Raw genomic sequence first — 15,787 nt, forward strand, 5'->3', positions numbered from 1 at the left:
CTTTGTTCAGCCCTCCCTAGACCCACAGGGAAGCAGATATCCCCAAAGCAATGGGTGCTGCCCCACCTTGAGGAGGGAGGGGCTGTGTAGGGCCAAAGCTCCTGAGCACAACTGCCTTGTGCCAGCCTCCCCCAACCTCCCCCCGCCCCACACTCAGGCTAATTCCTTAATTCACTTGTGGGGATCTTAGCAGGTTGATTTGCCCTCCCCACCCCCAATGAAGTTGACTTGAGTCCTTGGCCTGAGCCCTGGTCCCAGAGGTCTGCAGCCTGTCTCAGTGGTGTCCCCCACCCCCATGGGGCCTTGCCAGCTGAGCCTCAGGGGGCCCAAGGGAGCTGGACCCACCGGCCCTCCACTTAGGCTGGGGGTGGGACCGCAATCCTGCTGCACCTGGGTGGACCAGTCTCTGGAGGCGCCTACCTCCTGGCCGCCCAGGCCCTGAGTCTCCTCCAACCGTGGCTCACCTGGGGCTTCCTGACTGCTGCTGTGGACTGTCCCCCAGTCCTCACCTTGCGGTGCCACCCAGCAGGGGGTTCTTAGCAGGCCTAGGGCTGACTCCAGTCTCAAGAGGAACCCTCCGGCCGCTCCTGTGTCCCACCCTCACATCAGAGTCTACAGGGGACTGGCTGATCCCTGCCGCCCAGGGATCTGAGCGTGGGAAGGTCTGCCATCACCGGGCTCCTGAAATTGGGGGCCCAGGTGGGGCAGAGGCGCAGGGAGGGCCCTGTGCCTCTCACAGCTTAGTGAGCTCCCCCCACTCGAGGAGGGAACAAAGGAAGCAGGGCAGTAGCTGCCCGGCCAGGGTGCGTGCACCGCAGTCCCCCACTGCAGCTTCCTGCACGGGTTCTAGGCTGGACCTTAAGGACCAAAAGAAAGGACAGGCCCACCTTCCAGAAGGAATGAACGCTGGCCAGGGGCTCCCATGGGGCCAGGCCACAGGGTACCCCAGCCCCATCTAGCTCAGCAGCTGCAGGGCAGAGGCCATCCTGGAAGGAACTGGCAGAGGACTGAAAAAACATCACAGTCCTCACTCTTGAACACCACAGAGCCATAAACCACTGCCACTGTTCCCCCCCCCACCCCATCAAGAGGTGACCGGGGTCAGCACCCTGCAGCCACTGCACTACTCCAAGTGTACTCTGACTTGGGTGCAGAAGACCCTGAGATTCTGTAGACCTGACCAGGGAGCAGCCCCTAATTCCTTCCTGGATCAGGTAGCCCAGGGTAGCCCACGCGACATCATGTGGGCCGTGGGGTGTCAGCCTCTCATTTTCCCCATGACAGATCCTGGGGCCAAAGGTACTCTGTTGGTCCTTGCCTCCCTCCCCTCTTTTTTTGTCGCCTGCCACGTGGGAGGAAGCTGGAGGTGCCTGGGGGCCCAGATCTGGGGGGTTCCTTGCTGCCATCATGCTGCCTGCTGCCCCCCTCCTTGCTGGGTGGGCAGTGGGGAGCAGGGCCAAGGTGGTGGGTTTCCTGGTCCTGCCCTGCAGGGTGGGGAGCCTGAGGCAGAGCACCTCCCAGCAGGTTTATTCAGTTGCACACCAGCTGGTCAGGTACAAAACCGAGAACAGTCTGTGGGGAGGCTGGCCCGGGAAGCAGGGGGCGCAGCGTCCGGGCGTCAGGCCCCGGGGCATCAGGGACACACTGCAGGGCAGAGGCCGCTCACGTGGGAGGCGGCATGGTCTGCACTCTGAGGAGGAAAGGGGGCGAGCCCCTGGGTCACTGCTCCCTGAAGCTGGCTCCCACGGAGGCCGGGCGGGCAGGAAGGCCACCGCCTCGAGCTGGGCAGTGGGGGACATCCAGGGTCTGCACGAGCTTCCTGGGGGCAGAATGGGGAGCAGCAGCGGAGCCGGAAGGATGGAAACTGGGCCTTCCCGGGCATGCAGGCTGGCACCCCTCTGTTGAAGGTGCCCCCTGCTCATCCTGCCTGTTGGGCTGCTCCACTGTGCTGGATCCCCTCACTGTGCAGCTCGGCAGGAAGGGCAGGAGGGCCTGCTGCAAGACGGACACCTCACGGGCAGGGGGAAAGGCAGTGTCCTCCACACCAGCCCTTCCACGGCCGGGTGGTTGGAAAGGAGGGCACCGCAGCTTCGTTAAAAACCGAGCCAAGCTCCCGAGGCAGGGCTGGGACAGGGCCAGCACTCGGAGGGCCCTTGGCGACCTCTCCCCTCTGGTCAGAAGTCACAGTCACTCTCCCTCTCGGGCCGTGCCTCCTGCTGACTCATGGCCTCCAGGAAGGCCAGCTCCTTGGCCTCCTTCTTCTGGTTCCGGGCCTCGTACTCCAGCCTGGGGGCCAGGTGGGGGTGAGTGGTGCACCCAGACCCAGGCCTCAGCGGCTCCCCGTGCCCCCAGCAGCCTGGCTGAGACTCACCTGTTCTTGATGATGCGCTGGACAATGAGATCCGTGGTGAGGTCATTCCCACTGTCGATCTGACAGAAAATACCCCTTCTTTTGGGCTCCTGGAGGCCAGGAGGAGGAGGAGGTGAGAGCCCTCCTTTGGACCCCAAGGAGACTGCCCTGCTGCCCTGGCTCAGAGAGTTCCCACCCCACTATGGTGGGGGCAGTTATTCCCACCCGTTAGCAACCTGCCTCCTTAAGCCGTGAGGCCATCAGCGTGGCAGCTGTCACCCCGCCCATTTCCCAGACAGGCATGATGAGGTGCGGGGGCGTTAGGTGGCTGGGAAGCATCAGACAGTGGCCACCTCATGTCTGTCGAGGGCCCAGCATGACCCACCTCATATGGGTCGGAGCCATCCTTGTCAGGCACGATTTCCGTCTTCCCATGACACACCAGGTCCACCTGGGGAGGAGGCGGGGGTCACGGAGCCCTCCCAGCATCTCCCCCCATGGTCCCCTGCCCCCAGAAGGCCCTCTCCAGGGAAGCAGCCTGGGCTCAGAGAGCTGGCCTGGCCCCACTCAGTCAAGACCCTCCCTGGAAGCCGCCCGCCAGGAGCCCCGTCCTCACCTTGAAGTGATCCAGGAGCTCTGCTGTGACCGAGTACGGGGCCCCAATCACCACTTCGGACACGTACTGGGCGGAAAGAGAGCACAGCTGGTTAGATGGGCCTCACCAGGCTGCAGGGTAGGGGCTGAGAGGCAGCACGGTGAAGCCCCAGGCTCCTGTACCCCGGGGAGGGTCCTGGGGAGGAGCAGCTCCAGCCTGGGAAGGAGACGCCACTGGGCCTGCCCACCTGCCCGCCTGCACTCACCCGGCAGGCCAGCACGCTCAGGGTCCGCTCATGCAGGTTCATGATAGGGTAGTTCTTCCCCTTGTAGTGGTTGACCTCCTAGAGCCAGAGCACGGTTGGGTCAGCTGGTGACCTCGGGGGTGGGCTGGGGTGGGAGTGAGGCCGTGCTCCCTCCCAACAATCCCTCGTGGGGCGTCTGCCAGTGTGGGGAAGCCCTGGATGGGAGGCTCTCCCTGGGCTTCTCCCTGGGAAGAGGCCCAAGCTTGCCACCTCTGCCTCGCCTGTGCCCAACCCCAACCCTAGGAGCCCCTCCAGAGCCCCCACGCTACCGGCTGCCCTGGCTGAGACCTGGTCAAAGTGCAAGCCGGCGATGACGTAGGGCCTCTCCGCCAGGCCATGTACCTTCTCCAGGAAGTCCACGTGCCCGATGTCTGCGCCCAGGTTAAGGATCGAGGAACCAACGAGGAGCGGCCACCCACAGAAGCAGGGGCTCGGACAGGTACCTTCCCACCCACCTGCTCATGCCTCTCCATGCTGATAGCGGTGCCCCTGCACCCCACCCCAATCCTGGGCCTTTGAGAGTCAGGGAGGCCCCTCTAGGCCCCACAGCCCACTGGGGCAGATGTGGAAGCGCACAGAAAAGTCCTGGGGCAGGGACAACCCCCCCCCCCCCCCAAGTCCCAGAGGATACGGAACAGGTCAAAAGCACCAGCCACGTAAATGACCGTCTCCCCTGGCTGGGGCTCCTTCCCCGAAGCAAACTGGATGATCTTCTGGGATGTCTGTAAAAACTGGGACACCCCCGTCCAAGGGTTCCGCCCCCCAGGACACTGTAAGCCGAGAACAACCTGGTCAGCGACAGAGGCCTCGCAGGCACGTCCCTTGCCTGTGCCCATCCTTGGGCCTGCCCACATCCGCCTGTCAGTCTGCTCTGGGAGGCACAGGTGTGAGATGGCGGGGGCAGGTATGGGGGCTATAGGCCAGGACTCCAAACCCCTAGCCACAGCCTGCCACTCGCTTGTCGCTCCGCTGTTGTTTCCAGGCAGACATCTCAGGCAGAGATGCCTGGCTGGCAGGTGCCTGGTTCACACCACGACCAGGCTGGGCGGGGCTGCTCTGGCCGGTGGGACTGGGGTTCTGCCCCACGGCCACAGCAGGTGCTGCAGCCAACACCACCTTGGCCTGGCAACGAACCCGCTAGGAAGCGGCCAGCGGACACGGCCCTCGTGGGGACCTGGCACCCTGAGGCCACCGTCTGGTCACCCGGGAGGAGCCTCCTGAGGAAAGTGTCTCCCCGGAGGGTGTCGGGTGAGAGAGCTACAGAGGGAGAGAGGACCAGGCCACCTGGTTAGAGACCCCTCGTTCGCGGGCAGTCCTCACTCCTCCTCCACGCAGTGGCCGCTGCGACCGGCCAGCCGGCAAGACTGGCGGTCAGTACCCGGTCAGTGTCCAGAAAGCAGGGAGCAGGGTAGAGGGCAAGGCTCCAGGCCAGCCTTTCCCCAGGGGTGGCCTGGGGGTTGGGCAGCGGCCCGGACAGCACAGGCGACACTCACCTTGCCAAAGCTGTCTGCGTACTCCCGGTACTCGGAGGACATCTCCTGCACGGAAGGGCAGGGGGTTGAGGGGCCTTGCCCTCCAGACGCAACCAACCCCAGGACACCGAAGCTTGCTGTCCTAGTGCCCACTGAGGGGCAAGGGTGGGGTAGGCGATCCCTCCCTCCCAGCCCTGAGACCTCGGGGATTCCGCTCTGGCCCCCAAAGACTCACCTGGCTGCTGTGATGGGCCTTGGTCACGAGCAGCATGCGGCCAACGAGGTCTGTGGTGGACACCCCCTGGGTGCGCTTGCATTCTCTGGGAAAAGAGGTGGGGTTGGGGCTCTCATCCTGGGATACACCTGCAAGGCTGCACCTCCTACGGGCACCTAATTTGCCCCACCTAAAGGGCAACTCTGCTTGTGGCCGAGTCTACCGTGGTCCAGCCCCCAGCCATGCTGTGCACAGACCCAGGCGTCTCCTTGCTACTCTCAGCCACAACAAAAAACCAAGACCAGGAGAGTGGAGGGACCACTGAAATTTTATCAACCAAAGGAAATGACTGGACAGAAGAACGCTGTCACCAAGCCCCAAGTTCGCAGTGTCGGGGTGAGCAGGCCATACAGGGGTGGCTCTGGTCCTGTTCTGTCCACTGACGCCCAGGTCCTGCCTCACTACACACTCCCTGCCAAGGGAACCCCAGGCTTCACTGCCTCACTCAAGCCGCTGGCCACACTGGCCTTTTCAATTAAAGTGACTCAAATATAAGCCAGCTTCCCAGTCATACCCCACATTTCCCCTGCTTAGCAGCCGCCCGTGGCCAGTGGCTACCGTACTGGGCGGTGCAGATGTATGGCACCCCCAGCTCCAGTCCAGGCCACGAGAAACAGGCCGTGGCCTGGACGCTGCCCTCACAGGCAGAAGGTGCTCGATGGGAGCTGGGTGCCCCGCTCCTCGAAAAGCGGGGCACTCAGCAAGTAGAGCTTACCTGTACCTCCCAGCCTGCTTCACTTCCTCGTAGGTGTCCCGGCCATCTACAGTCAGCGTGATGTCATCTAAGGGGTGACACGCACACGAGAACAAGGATCTTAACCCAAAGCCATGAAAACCTCCAGGCCCACACCTCCACTCCAGGCCTGCCCTGGTGTGAGTGTGCTCCTTTCTGGGGGAAGGACCCAGAGCTTCCTCAGACCCTCAAAGGGCTCTGCGCTCCCCAAAGTGTGAGGAGGCCAGCACCTCCGGACGCCCTCTGATGGTCATGTCTGGAGCTGCCCAAGTCCCCTGCCCCGGGGGCTCTGCTCTGCCCACTCACTCCCGTGGACGCAGAAGTCGCAGCTGTACTTGTCCAGCGTCTCCAGCGTGGTGACATAGGGGGCTGCTGGCACCACTTCGTCCACCCACTTGATGGCCTGCACCATCTTGTACCTTTCCTCCTGAGTGAACACCGGGGGCCCCTTGTGCTTGGCGATCTCCTCTAGGGAGAGAAGAGGGCAAAGGACAAGGTGGGTGACCCCTGGAAGGCTGGCCACAGGACCACTGGCCCCTCCTCAGAAGTCCCCTCCCAGAATTGAGCAGGGTCTGCGGCTACATGAGGGCTCACGGTGGGAGGCTGTCTCTCATCAGGCCCTCAGCCCACGAGGCAGGACCACAAGAAGCAGCCCTGCTCTGTCCTCTGTGAGCCAGTACAGGCGCTGCGGACGCACTTGCTGGGTAACTGCATGCCCCTCACCCCCAGCCAACCAGAGTTCCAGGTACGGTCCGGGGCTCCCTTTGATGGCTGGGTGCTCTGTCCTCAAAAGCCTTGGGAACCAGGAAGGGGGTAGGAAGTGGGCGGCATACCTGGACTGATCCACTGGACCACCCCTGCCCCCCAAGCTCATGACAGGATGCAAGATGGGAAAGCTCTGGATGGCTTGGCGTGGGCTGGGGCTGGGGCGAGCCTGTGGAGCTGCACTTCTGGGGAGGACGGCTGGGCCTGGCCCTACCCACCACGGGGACCTATGGTGCCTGTCACGGGCGTGGGGGAGGAGGGTGGGCCTGGCAGCCCGGCTTACCGTCAGTGTGTACACCCACGATGAGGTGGTCACCCATGGCCCGTGCCTGGCGCAGCTGGTTGGAGTGGCCATAATGTACCATGTCATAGCTGTGAAGAGGGCAGGGCCGTCATCCCAGTGTTGGGGGTGCAGTCTTGCTCCTCTACAGTGTCCTTAGGAAGCCCTCTGAGAAGCCACCATGGGGAACTGCTCCCAGGGTCCGGCTGGGCCTGGGCTTTCAGAGGGGCGGGGTGCTCAGCTCTCCACATTACTGATCCCTGGGCTCAAGGTCAGACTGAGCGAGCATGGCTGTGCCCGGGGACAAGGCCTGGCGGACCTGAGGGCTGGTGAGTGCACAGAACAGCCCCTGCTCCCCACACCTGGGACAGCACTCTGCCCTCAGCCCCTCCCCTTCCCAAATGCAAACTGTCACGGGCAGTCCCTTTGAGACATAATAGAAACCAATGTTAGTTCACTGGTGGACTGGGCTTTGTACTACCGTGAAACAGCCAGACAGTCCCGGGGGCCAACACGAAACAAAGTCCAGCCAATGAACAAGGGCTGTTGCTGGCTTTAGAAATCCTGCCTGCTCCCCAGGGCCTCTGGTAACTCAGTGAGGCTTTGCTCTCTGGGGCCAACAACCACCTCCCTATCGCCTGGTTCTAGAGCTTTCATCCTCAAATCCAGGCCTGGTTAAGAGTGAACTCTCAGCTGAAGGCCACACACAGCACCACAGCTCCACTCGGGTTGCCATGTGTGGCGGGGGGGACCTCCACTTCTCTGTGGGCCCTGAGGTGGGCCCTCATGCTCACTCTGCTTCTTCCCAGCCTTGTATTGCCCTCTGAGTAGGTGGAGCTGTCCCTGCTTCTCCAGATGACCCAGGTGTACAAAACCATTCTACTCAGCGCCACCTGCTAGCCCCACCCCAGCACATCAGGCCCCAGCAGACAAGCCAGTGGGGCACAGGGCTCTGGTCCTGGGCTAAGGGAAGAGGGAAGTCCAAATTCAGGAGCCTGGCAGGCCCTTGTGCCCACTGGACAGGCTAGGCAGAAGAAGGGTGCACGGCACAGAATGCAGGGTGGACCTGGGTCCAGGCTGTATCCCAGTCACTGTGGCCTGTGGCTGTGGCCTGCTGGAGCAGGGGCCAGGCCTGGTCAGGGCCAAGGTCAGAGTCAACGGACAGGAAGCCACGCCCCCTCCACAAGGTGACTCAGGTGCAGGCCCAGGAGTATGGCAGCCCCACTTGCTGGCCGCTGAAGCCCTGGGCTAGCCCAGATGTTTTTCTTTCTCTGCTTCCATCAAATAAGGTCTGAGGAAGCAACCAAGACGTCAAGTTATCACTAGAGGTTCACTTTCCTCCTGTCTGCTGACAGCCTCAAACCTATCTCAACACCACTTCAGCTGTCTGGCTTGCCAGAAGAAAGGAAGTTGGGCATTGTAGCCCTCCTCAGATGGACCCAGGAGCCTGGGGGCTTCACTAGGGTCCTACGCAGATCGGGCAATGCCTGCGCTGACGCTTGCCCAGATACCTAGGAGAACCTTCCTGGTTTTGTGCCGGCAAGCTGCGAGCCGGACAGGGAGAACTCTGGGAAGACATTTTGGGTGCACGGCTCCTTCGGAGAAAGAGAGCTCCTAGGGCACCGAAATGATTAAAGTCATCAAGGTAAGACACGCAACTTTGGCCACTATCGTGCACGAGTTAGGCAGGTGAGACCGCCTGGCTGGGTCTCCGGCTTAAAGGCAAACGTGAGAGAAGGAGCGTCCGGGGAAGGCGCTCATGTAGGGATCCGCAGAAAGACTCCAGCAACCCTCAACCGCGCTGCCCGCGGCGACGCGGTGGCCCGGGTTCGAGGCGTCCTACGCGGCCGAGGCGCCGCCCGACCCGCGCTAGCCGGCCGCCCGACCCCGGCGAAGGCGGCCACAGCTGTCACCGCGGCCCCGCCCGCGACCCCCGCCCCCCGCCGCGCTCACCAGCCGTCGCACCACACCCGCACGGCGCGCCTGCCCCCTGGACCCGGCCGCTCGGCGCCGCCTGCCTCCCCGTGCCCGTTCCGGATCATGGCCCCGAACCGGCGGCGCGGCACAGCCGGCTCCCCACTCCCAGCCGCCGCAGCTCGCGCACGCACGCGCCGTCACGCGGGCCTCACCCGCCTCTCACGGCCAATGGCGAGCGCCGCCCCGCCCCACGCGTGGAGCACCGCCCCCTCACCTCCCCCGCGCGGCCAATGGCGAGCCCCGCCCGGGCCGGGCCCCGCCCCTCCGCTCCCGGCCAATGGCCTGCGCCCACAAGCCTTCAGCTCCCACCTGGAGCAGCGGATGGGGCAGGACCACGTGGGGCGCATCCGCCCCTCCAGGAGTCTCGCCAGGCGCCCGCTGCCACCCACCGCTTCAGAAACACAGTCAGTCACTCGGTGACACTAGGAAGACAGTGCAGAGATATTTAATAACAATAAAAAGGCCTGCTGAGAGCCAAGGCTCAAAAACCACTCCTTTGCAGCATACCCAATACAGAAAAAGGCTTCTATAAATTTAACATTTTTGGTAAGAAGTGGTAGAAATAAGAGTTGAGGCCCCTGAGACTAGCCTAGTGAATGAGGTAAGGCAGCCGTGTGCTTCCTCTTAGCTGGCCAGGTGTGAAATAACCCGAGTCCTGTTTTCACAGAGGGTGTGGCTGCCACCTCTTTAGAAGAGGCTGCTTGGGCGAGGTGTCTTCCATCATTAGGCCCATGCGGGGGGCAACCACAGCAGTGCAAGGGAGCTTTCCACAAGGACAAATGGCTAAACACGTCAGGGTGAAAATGTCACCCCCAGAGAATTCCAGGGGCAGTCCTGGCCTTAACAGTGCCACTTGCCCCTGAACAAGAGTCCCGGCCATTTGCAAAGTGCCATCATTGTTCTCAGTCAAGCACCAGGTTACGTTGCTTTCTTCCTTTTTGTGCGTTTGGTGCAGCCCCTGCCAAACCAGCCGCCCAGGACAGGGGCTGAGCTAAGTGGTGCACCCCGGTCCCCAGGCCCAGGTTCTTCTCGACTTCTGCACAGCGACTTGCGACTGTGGCTGCCTTCTTCACCCGCACGCAGGGGAGTGGCCAGCGAGAAGATGGGGTCCTGCCACCTACGCAAAGGGAAAGCTGGGTCAGGCGTGCCTGGGAGCCCCTCACAATCACAACCCGCCCCAGGACGGGAAAGCTGACTGAGGTTACCCTGCGTCCCTCCCACGTCTTAACCACAGCTGCGCTTTGCTCAGTGGTAGCTCCAGAACATCTGCGAGAGGAGTAAGCTCCGCGAGTAACTCAAAGGCCAGCACCCAGACTAGCCCAGCCTCTGCAGAACTCAGTCCTCGTCGGTGATTGAGGGGGCTGTGCACACATGGGGTAGGGCGGCAGTAGCCCCAGGAAGGGTGAGTCACTAGCCAACTCTGGGCCCCACCTTTCACTTGTATGGCCAGGGACAGGTAGACCAGACCCTCTTCCCCTTCCCAGACTGCAGGACTTGACGGGAGGGAAGCTGACTAGGGAGACGTGGCCTAAACACTACACCGTGAAGAGATCATGTGTCTGACTGAGATGTAGAACCACATATCATAAACTTAATATACAGATAAGCACTGATAAAGAAAATGAGCTAAGTTAATGTGAAAAAAAAAAAAAAAAAGTACAGTACACAATAGGCCCACATTACAGAACACCACGAACATAACATACAAGAATTGCCAGGCCCAGAAGGTGAAGGGATCCTTAATTCTTGAACCCTTTGATTAAAAGAAGTTATTGATTTCCCCTATAAGACCCTGAAAATTCACAGAGAAAGAAAGTGTAAACTTTTCACTCAATACACACACCACGTCTAAATTATCACAAATTCTGTATTAAGGCACAATTTGTTTAAGCTTCCCCAAAGTATTCCAGCTCCCCAAGCCAAGTGCACCCAGATCCTGATGAGCAGAGTTGCTGAGAGCACATCCCTTCAAGGCACCTTCCCGTCCAGGCTGCCTGAGGTGAAGGGGGACATCCAGGCGTACCCTGGCAGATTCCCTCTCCCCGCAGGAATCACGCCAGCCAGGACACCTCAGCCAATGCTGGGGCTGGTCCCTGCAGAGGCCACCACACTACAGTCACACCTCAGATGCCATCTGCCACAGCTCAGAGCTTTCTCTACACTCAGCTCACGAAAGACAACAAACACAATCCATCCACACAGGGGCAGGGAAGCGGGGGATGTGCCTGTGCCCCCTCACCTGCTGTAGCGGGGGATCTCCAGGCCCAGCTCATCCATGAGGAGCCGCATGACGTCATCACACTTTCCGTGCAGCTTCAGGGCAGCCCAGTCATCCTTCGGGGTCCACTGGGGACAGGAGAAGGTAAGTGAGGACAGCACCTCACTCCTTCCCAATGGCCTGCTGGCCTTGGCCCCTACTCAGCCAGACCTCCGTGGTGCATTAGTGTGGGACATAAATGTCCCAGGGATCGCTGGCTCTCCTAAGGCCCGGGTCTAAGGAGGCACCTCGGAGCACCTGAGTTACCTGCAAGTTCACAATGTAGAGCTTGGGCCGCCGGCTGGGGGGCTTGGTCATGCACCAGAGGTGTGGATACTTCTTTAGAACCTGCGGGAATGGACGGATGGACAGACAGACCACACACACACACACACACCAGGGAAGGAGGCTACAGGAAGCTGGGGTCTAAGGCTGAGCTGGCCAGATGTGGGCAGGCTCACCCCTGTTCCCATCCACGGTGCCATTCGCATACCTTTAAGCTGGAACCTAAGCACAGGATTGTGTCTGCTCTGCTGGCAGCCTGGGTGGCCGCCTCCCAGTTCAGAGGCTGTCCCAGTGTCCCCCTCTCCCCAAAGTGCACGATGGTGTCCCGGAGCTGGGCCCCGCACTTGTGGCAGGTGCGGCCGGTCTGGTGTCGGTGCAAGGCGGTGCGCTCCGTCACATCAAACACCCGCACATACTCCCTGTTGGGAGTGCAGGCTGTGCAGACCTGAAGAGAGTAGGGCCCTGTGAGCAGGAGCCACTGGCCTGCCCAGGCCCCCGAGTCCCAGAGGGACCGCTCACTTCAATATACATGTTCCCGTGGAGCTCCGACATGGCTGTGCGAGGCAGCCCGCTCCGCAGGTGGAGCCCGTCACAGTTCTGAGACACCACGTGCTGCACCTGGAAGGGCGACAGTGGCAGTCAGCAGGAGGAAGGGGGGAAGCAGCACTCAGGAGTGAAACCATACCGAGCCCTGCCCGCCCCAGAGCCCCCAAACCAGCAGCAACTCCGACCCTGCACAAAGCATCGAAGGCAAACCCAGGGCAGCAGGCTGGTCCCAGCAGGACTCAGGAGGCTCCGGTGGGGAGGGCACTGGGCCCGCCCCCAACGACTCAGAAGCCCTAGAAGCCCCCAGGAGGGCAAATGTTTGCACTGCCCCCTCTTGGCTGGAAAGGAGCTTGGGGCCCAAACTGATGCTCTCTTGGGTCATCATGCTTCAGGTCCTTGAAGGCCCAGGAGGCTCGACCCCTTCCCCACTCGGTTGCAGGTGCTTAGCAGAGGATCTCCAGAGGTTTCCTACTAGCCTCCCCTGTATCTAGGTGGCTCCTGAGGTCTGTGGGAAAAATGCAAGAGAAACACAAGGGGAAGGGGCTACCCTCACGAGCTCTGGGCCTGTGTGGACCCTCTATGTGAAGATTCAGTGGAGAGGCGGCCCTCTACTCTTGGAGAGGAAACACAGGAGGAGTAGAGGTAGGCTCAAACCAGGAATCTAAACTGCTTGGTGGGCACTCATCACAGGGTCCACTGGCTGATAGAAGTAGGATGCAGTTGTCACCTGGGCACCAAGGTGGCCCTCCTGGTCCTCGCCGTGGACCCAGTGAGTACAATCAGCCCTCCATATCCGACGGTTCTATATCCGCAGATTCAACCAACCAAAGATCAAAAATATTCGGGGAAAAAAAAATCCAGAAAGTTCCAAAAAGCAAAACTTGAATTTGCCACACACTGGCAAGCATCTGTGTAGCATTTACGTCGTATTTATACCGGTTTAAGTAGCACTGGCATTTTATTAGGTATTACAAGTAATTCAGAGATGATTTAAAGTATGTGGGTGGGGAGGACTTCCCTGGTGGTGAGTGGTTAAGAATCCGCCTGCCAATGCAGGGGACGTGGGTTCGAGCCCTGGTCCGGGAAGATCCCACATGCCGCAGAGCCACTAAGCCTGTGCGCCACAACTTCTGAGCCTGCGCGCCTAGAGCCTGAACCCCGCAACAAGAGAAGCCACCGCAGTGAGAAGCCCGCGCACCGCAATGAAGAGTAGCCCCTGGTCGTCGCAACTAGAGAAAAGCCCGCTCGCAGCAACGAAGACCCAACGCAGCCAAAAATAAAATAAATAAAATAAATTTATTTTAAAAATAAATAAATAAGTAAATAATAAAGTATGGGGGGGAGGTGTGCAGGTTATATACAAACACTACGCCATTTTATACAAGGGACTTGAGCACCCTCAGCTTTTGGTATCCAAGGGGGATACCGAAGGATGGCTGTACACCAGCCACCCTGGGCTCTTACCAGCTTCTGCTCGTGTAAGCAGGCGATGCTCATGTGGGTGAGGGTCGGCTCGGCCTCACTCAGGTCAGCAGCACTGCCAGGTAGAAGGGAAATGAAGGTGAGGAGAGCTTCAAGGTCAGGTCCCTGCTCAACTAGGTGGGAAGGCTGTGCTAGGCTGCTTACCTAATGCTTCTTCCTTTCTGAAGCAGCGTCCACACTCCATTAGGACCCCGGTAATCTGGGATAGAAGCTGCCTGCAGGTTCAGAAAGGAGATAAGCCCAGTGAAAAGACATCACTGTAGGCACTGGCAGAATTCCCAATAATTTCTCCCAGCCCTTTGAGAAGTGCTGGCCCACAGACTGGCCTCAATTCGTTCCTCAGGCTGAGCATTTCCTAGTCTAACCTGTCCTCCCAGATGGAGTGCACCCCCTGTGGCTCCTTCCCTCTGCCAGGACCCCTGCACCCAAACCCGGTCCAGCTCATCCTTCTAGGCTCCAAGGAGCCCTGCCCGCCCTGGGAGCCTCTCTAGCATGTAGTACAGCCTGGACTCTGTGGCCATGTCTGTCCTCATACGGAGAGCGAGGACTGGTTAGGCTCACTGCACGCCTCCCTCCACGTTCTCACATCCTGATGCTGTAAATGTTTCCTGGCCTACCTTCACACAGACCAACCTCTTCAATGAGATAAACATTACTGAATTTCCCAAGTTCCCAATCCAGTGAAACAGAGCCACCCCGAGAGAAGAAAACAGAGAGTGTGCCAGGATCAAGGTGCCCTGTGCTTCCTGAGGTGTGAGTGACCTCCCTCGTAGGGAGCCCTGTCTCTTCCCTGCTGCTAAAGCTCAGAAAAATGCCCACCTGACCAGTGGGTCTGACTCACATGGAAAAAGGGAACCTTAAACAGTAACACTCAGAGCAAATTAATGAACAGCATGTGGCTTTAGTAACTGCTTACAGTTCTTTAAAAGGTGGTATTACTGCTTTTACATAATCTAATGACAAGAATTCACATGTGCCAGGGCTCCAGGTGTTGATAAGTTAAAGCAGTTAACATACCTCACACATTCTCACTACTGGGCTTCTTCAGTCATCCCTGTATGGAGTGTCTTACTTCGTGTCTGTAAAATCTTACTCACCCTTCAAGGCCCAGACTCAATGCCACTTCTCACAGAAAAACAACCAGATGGGTTTCCCAGCTCTCAGAGACCACAGAGGGCATATCTGGATTTCTATTCTAGCAGCCTAGCACAGCCAGCTTCACATTACAGTCATTCATTTATATGGTTTATTATCATCACCTACGGACCTCTCCACAGAAATCCTTGCTATTCACCTCTGCTGGGCCTACATGTAGATCACACTCAGCTTGCACCCAGCAATTAAACAACGTGCTACCCACACTGTCAAAGCTAGTCACGTTCTACCACCCAGGTAGCTTCCTGATAAAACTTATCAAAAGCCAAAACATTTCTCTTCCTTACCTGGTGCACTCTAATGCATACTGCCTTGTATTCCACTTACCTTACTTCAATATTCAGGACACACAATGAATGGGGAATCAGAAGGTAGTTTAGGGCTTAGCTCGGCCCATATAACCTTGGGACAAGCACCGAAGTATTACACCCCGTTTTTATCTCTCTTCCTTTACTGTCTCTAACTGGGTACAATAGAAAATTCAAGCATTTAAGAATGTTTATCTACTTAGCGAAGTTCCAAATAGAGTCATTCTGAGTTTCTCTAAAAAAACAAAGACCCTCAACAGGTGCTTTTAAGGCGAGCTTTTGCGAATAGGTACTGTTGCTTAACAGAATACGGTGTTTGGTGCTGGGGTCCGACACCCAGAAGGGGGCGCCCCCCGCCCGCCCCCGGCGGTCCGTGTTTCGCACAACCTGGGAGCCGACCCGAGGCGCGGCCGTCCCCGCCTCGTCTCCTTACCGTGCTGATCCCCGCGCCCGTGTAGACGACCAGGTGCTTGGCGTTGCGGACGGCGCTAGCCAGCTCCCGGACTTTCCTCCGCAGCTCCTCCGGGTCGTCGCACACCTGCCGAGACGCCGAGGCCGGTCGTGAGCCGGCCCCGGCCCGCCCGCGCCCCGGCCCCCGCCCGGCCCGCCCGCACCCCGGACTCGCCTCCTCCTGCCGCCGCTTCAGGCCCTCGCGCCGCCTGCTCCGGCCCTGCAGCTCGGTCACCAGGTCCTCGCTCTCGGCCAGAAGCCGGCCCTCCTCCGCGCTGCGCTCGGCCGCCGCCTTCCTCAGGATGCGCGACACCTGCGGGCGCGGGGTGGGCGGTGAGGACGACGCGGACTGGGGGCGCGGCGCGGGGCGGGCAACGCCGTACCTGGCGGAGGCGCTCCCTCTGCTGCTCCTCCCGCAGCCTCCGGACCCGCTCCGCCGCCTTGCGCTCCGACCGGCTCAGACCCCCGGCGGCCATCACTCCCGGGGAGACTCGCGCTTCCGCTTCCGCCTCCCGGCAGGCCGCGCGCCGACACATGCGCACGAGGCCCGCCCC

The 15,787-nt window shown here is 60.0% G+C and overlaps 2 protein-coding genes across 7 annotated transcripts; both read right to left on the minus strand.

The window, feature by feature from the left end:
- Window positions 1-1,511: 1,511 nt before the first annotated feature.
- On the minus strand, window positions 1,512-8,886 carry PCYT2 (phosphate cytidylyltransferase 2, ethanolamine). 3 transcript variants are annotated; one of them, XM_082374266.1, is made up of 14 exons: window positions 8,727-8,886; window positions 6,777-6,865; window positions 6,035-6,196; window positions 5,711-5,777; window positions 4,957-5,041; window positions 4,743-4,787; window positions 4,453-4,506; window positions 3,881-4,019; window positions 3,538-3,620; window positions 3,211-3,288; window positions 2,967-3,032; window positions 2,736-2,801; window positions 2,372-2,460; window positions 1,512-2,286 (listed from the first exon to the last, which is right to left on the minus strand). In XM_082374266.1, exons 1-14 carry the CDS (start codon window positions 8,813-8,815, stop codon window positions 2,175-2,177), a joined length of 1,224 nt encoding a protein of 407 aa, XP_082230392.1. In that variant the 5' UTR covers window positions 8,816-8,886; the 3' UTR covers window positions 1,512-2,174. The 3 variants fall into 3 exon arrangements, with proteins under 3 accessions (XP_082230392.1, XP_082230390.1, XP_082230391.1); XM_082374264.1 differs by lacking the exon at window positions 4,453-4,506 and having other exon boundaries at window positions 8,727-8,884; XM_082374265.1 differs by lacking the exons at window positions 4,453-4,506; window positions 6,035-6,196.
- Window positions 8,887-9,179: 293 nt separating this feature from the next.
- Window positions 9,180-15,774, minus strand: SIRT7 (sirtuin 7). Of its 4 annotated transcripts, none has more exons than XR_014238820.1 (11): window positions 15,617-15,774; window positions 15,409-15,546; window positions 15,217-15,321; window positions 13,465-13,535; window positions 13,303-13,375; window positions 11,812-11,910; window positions 11,501-11,737; window positions 11,275-11,416; window positions 10,990-11,096; window positions 10,457-10,542; window positions 9,727-9,867 (listed from the first exon to the last, which is right to left on the minus strand). XR_014238820.1 is itself a non-coding variant. In XM_082374249.1 (10 exons), exons 1-10 carry the CDS (start codon window positions 15,767-15,769, stop codon window positions 9,669-9,671), a joined length of 1,263 nt encoding a protein of 420 aa, XP_082230375.1. In that variant the 5' UTR covers window positions 15,770-15,773; the 3' UTR covers window positions 9,180-9,668. The 4 variants fall into 4 exon arrangements, 1 of the variants encoding a protein (XP_082230375.1); XR_014238821.1 differs by having other exon boundaries at window positions 11,275-11,355; window positions 15,617-15,773; XM_082374249.1 differs by lacking the exon at window positions 10,457-10,542 and having other exon boundaries at window positions 9,180-9,867; window positions 11,275-11,355; window positions 15,617-15,773.
- Window positions 15,775-15,787: the final 13 nt, after the last annotated feature.

This window comes from Balaenoptera borealis (assembly GCF_965194805.1).
Source record: "Balaenoptera borealis genome assembly, chromosome: 20".
Classification (NCBI taxonomy): Eukaryota; Metazoa; Chordata; class Mammalia; order Artiodactyla; family Balaenopteridae; genus Balaenoptera; species Balaenoptera borealis.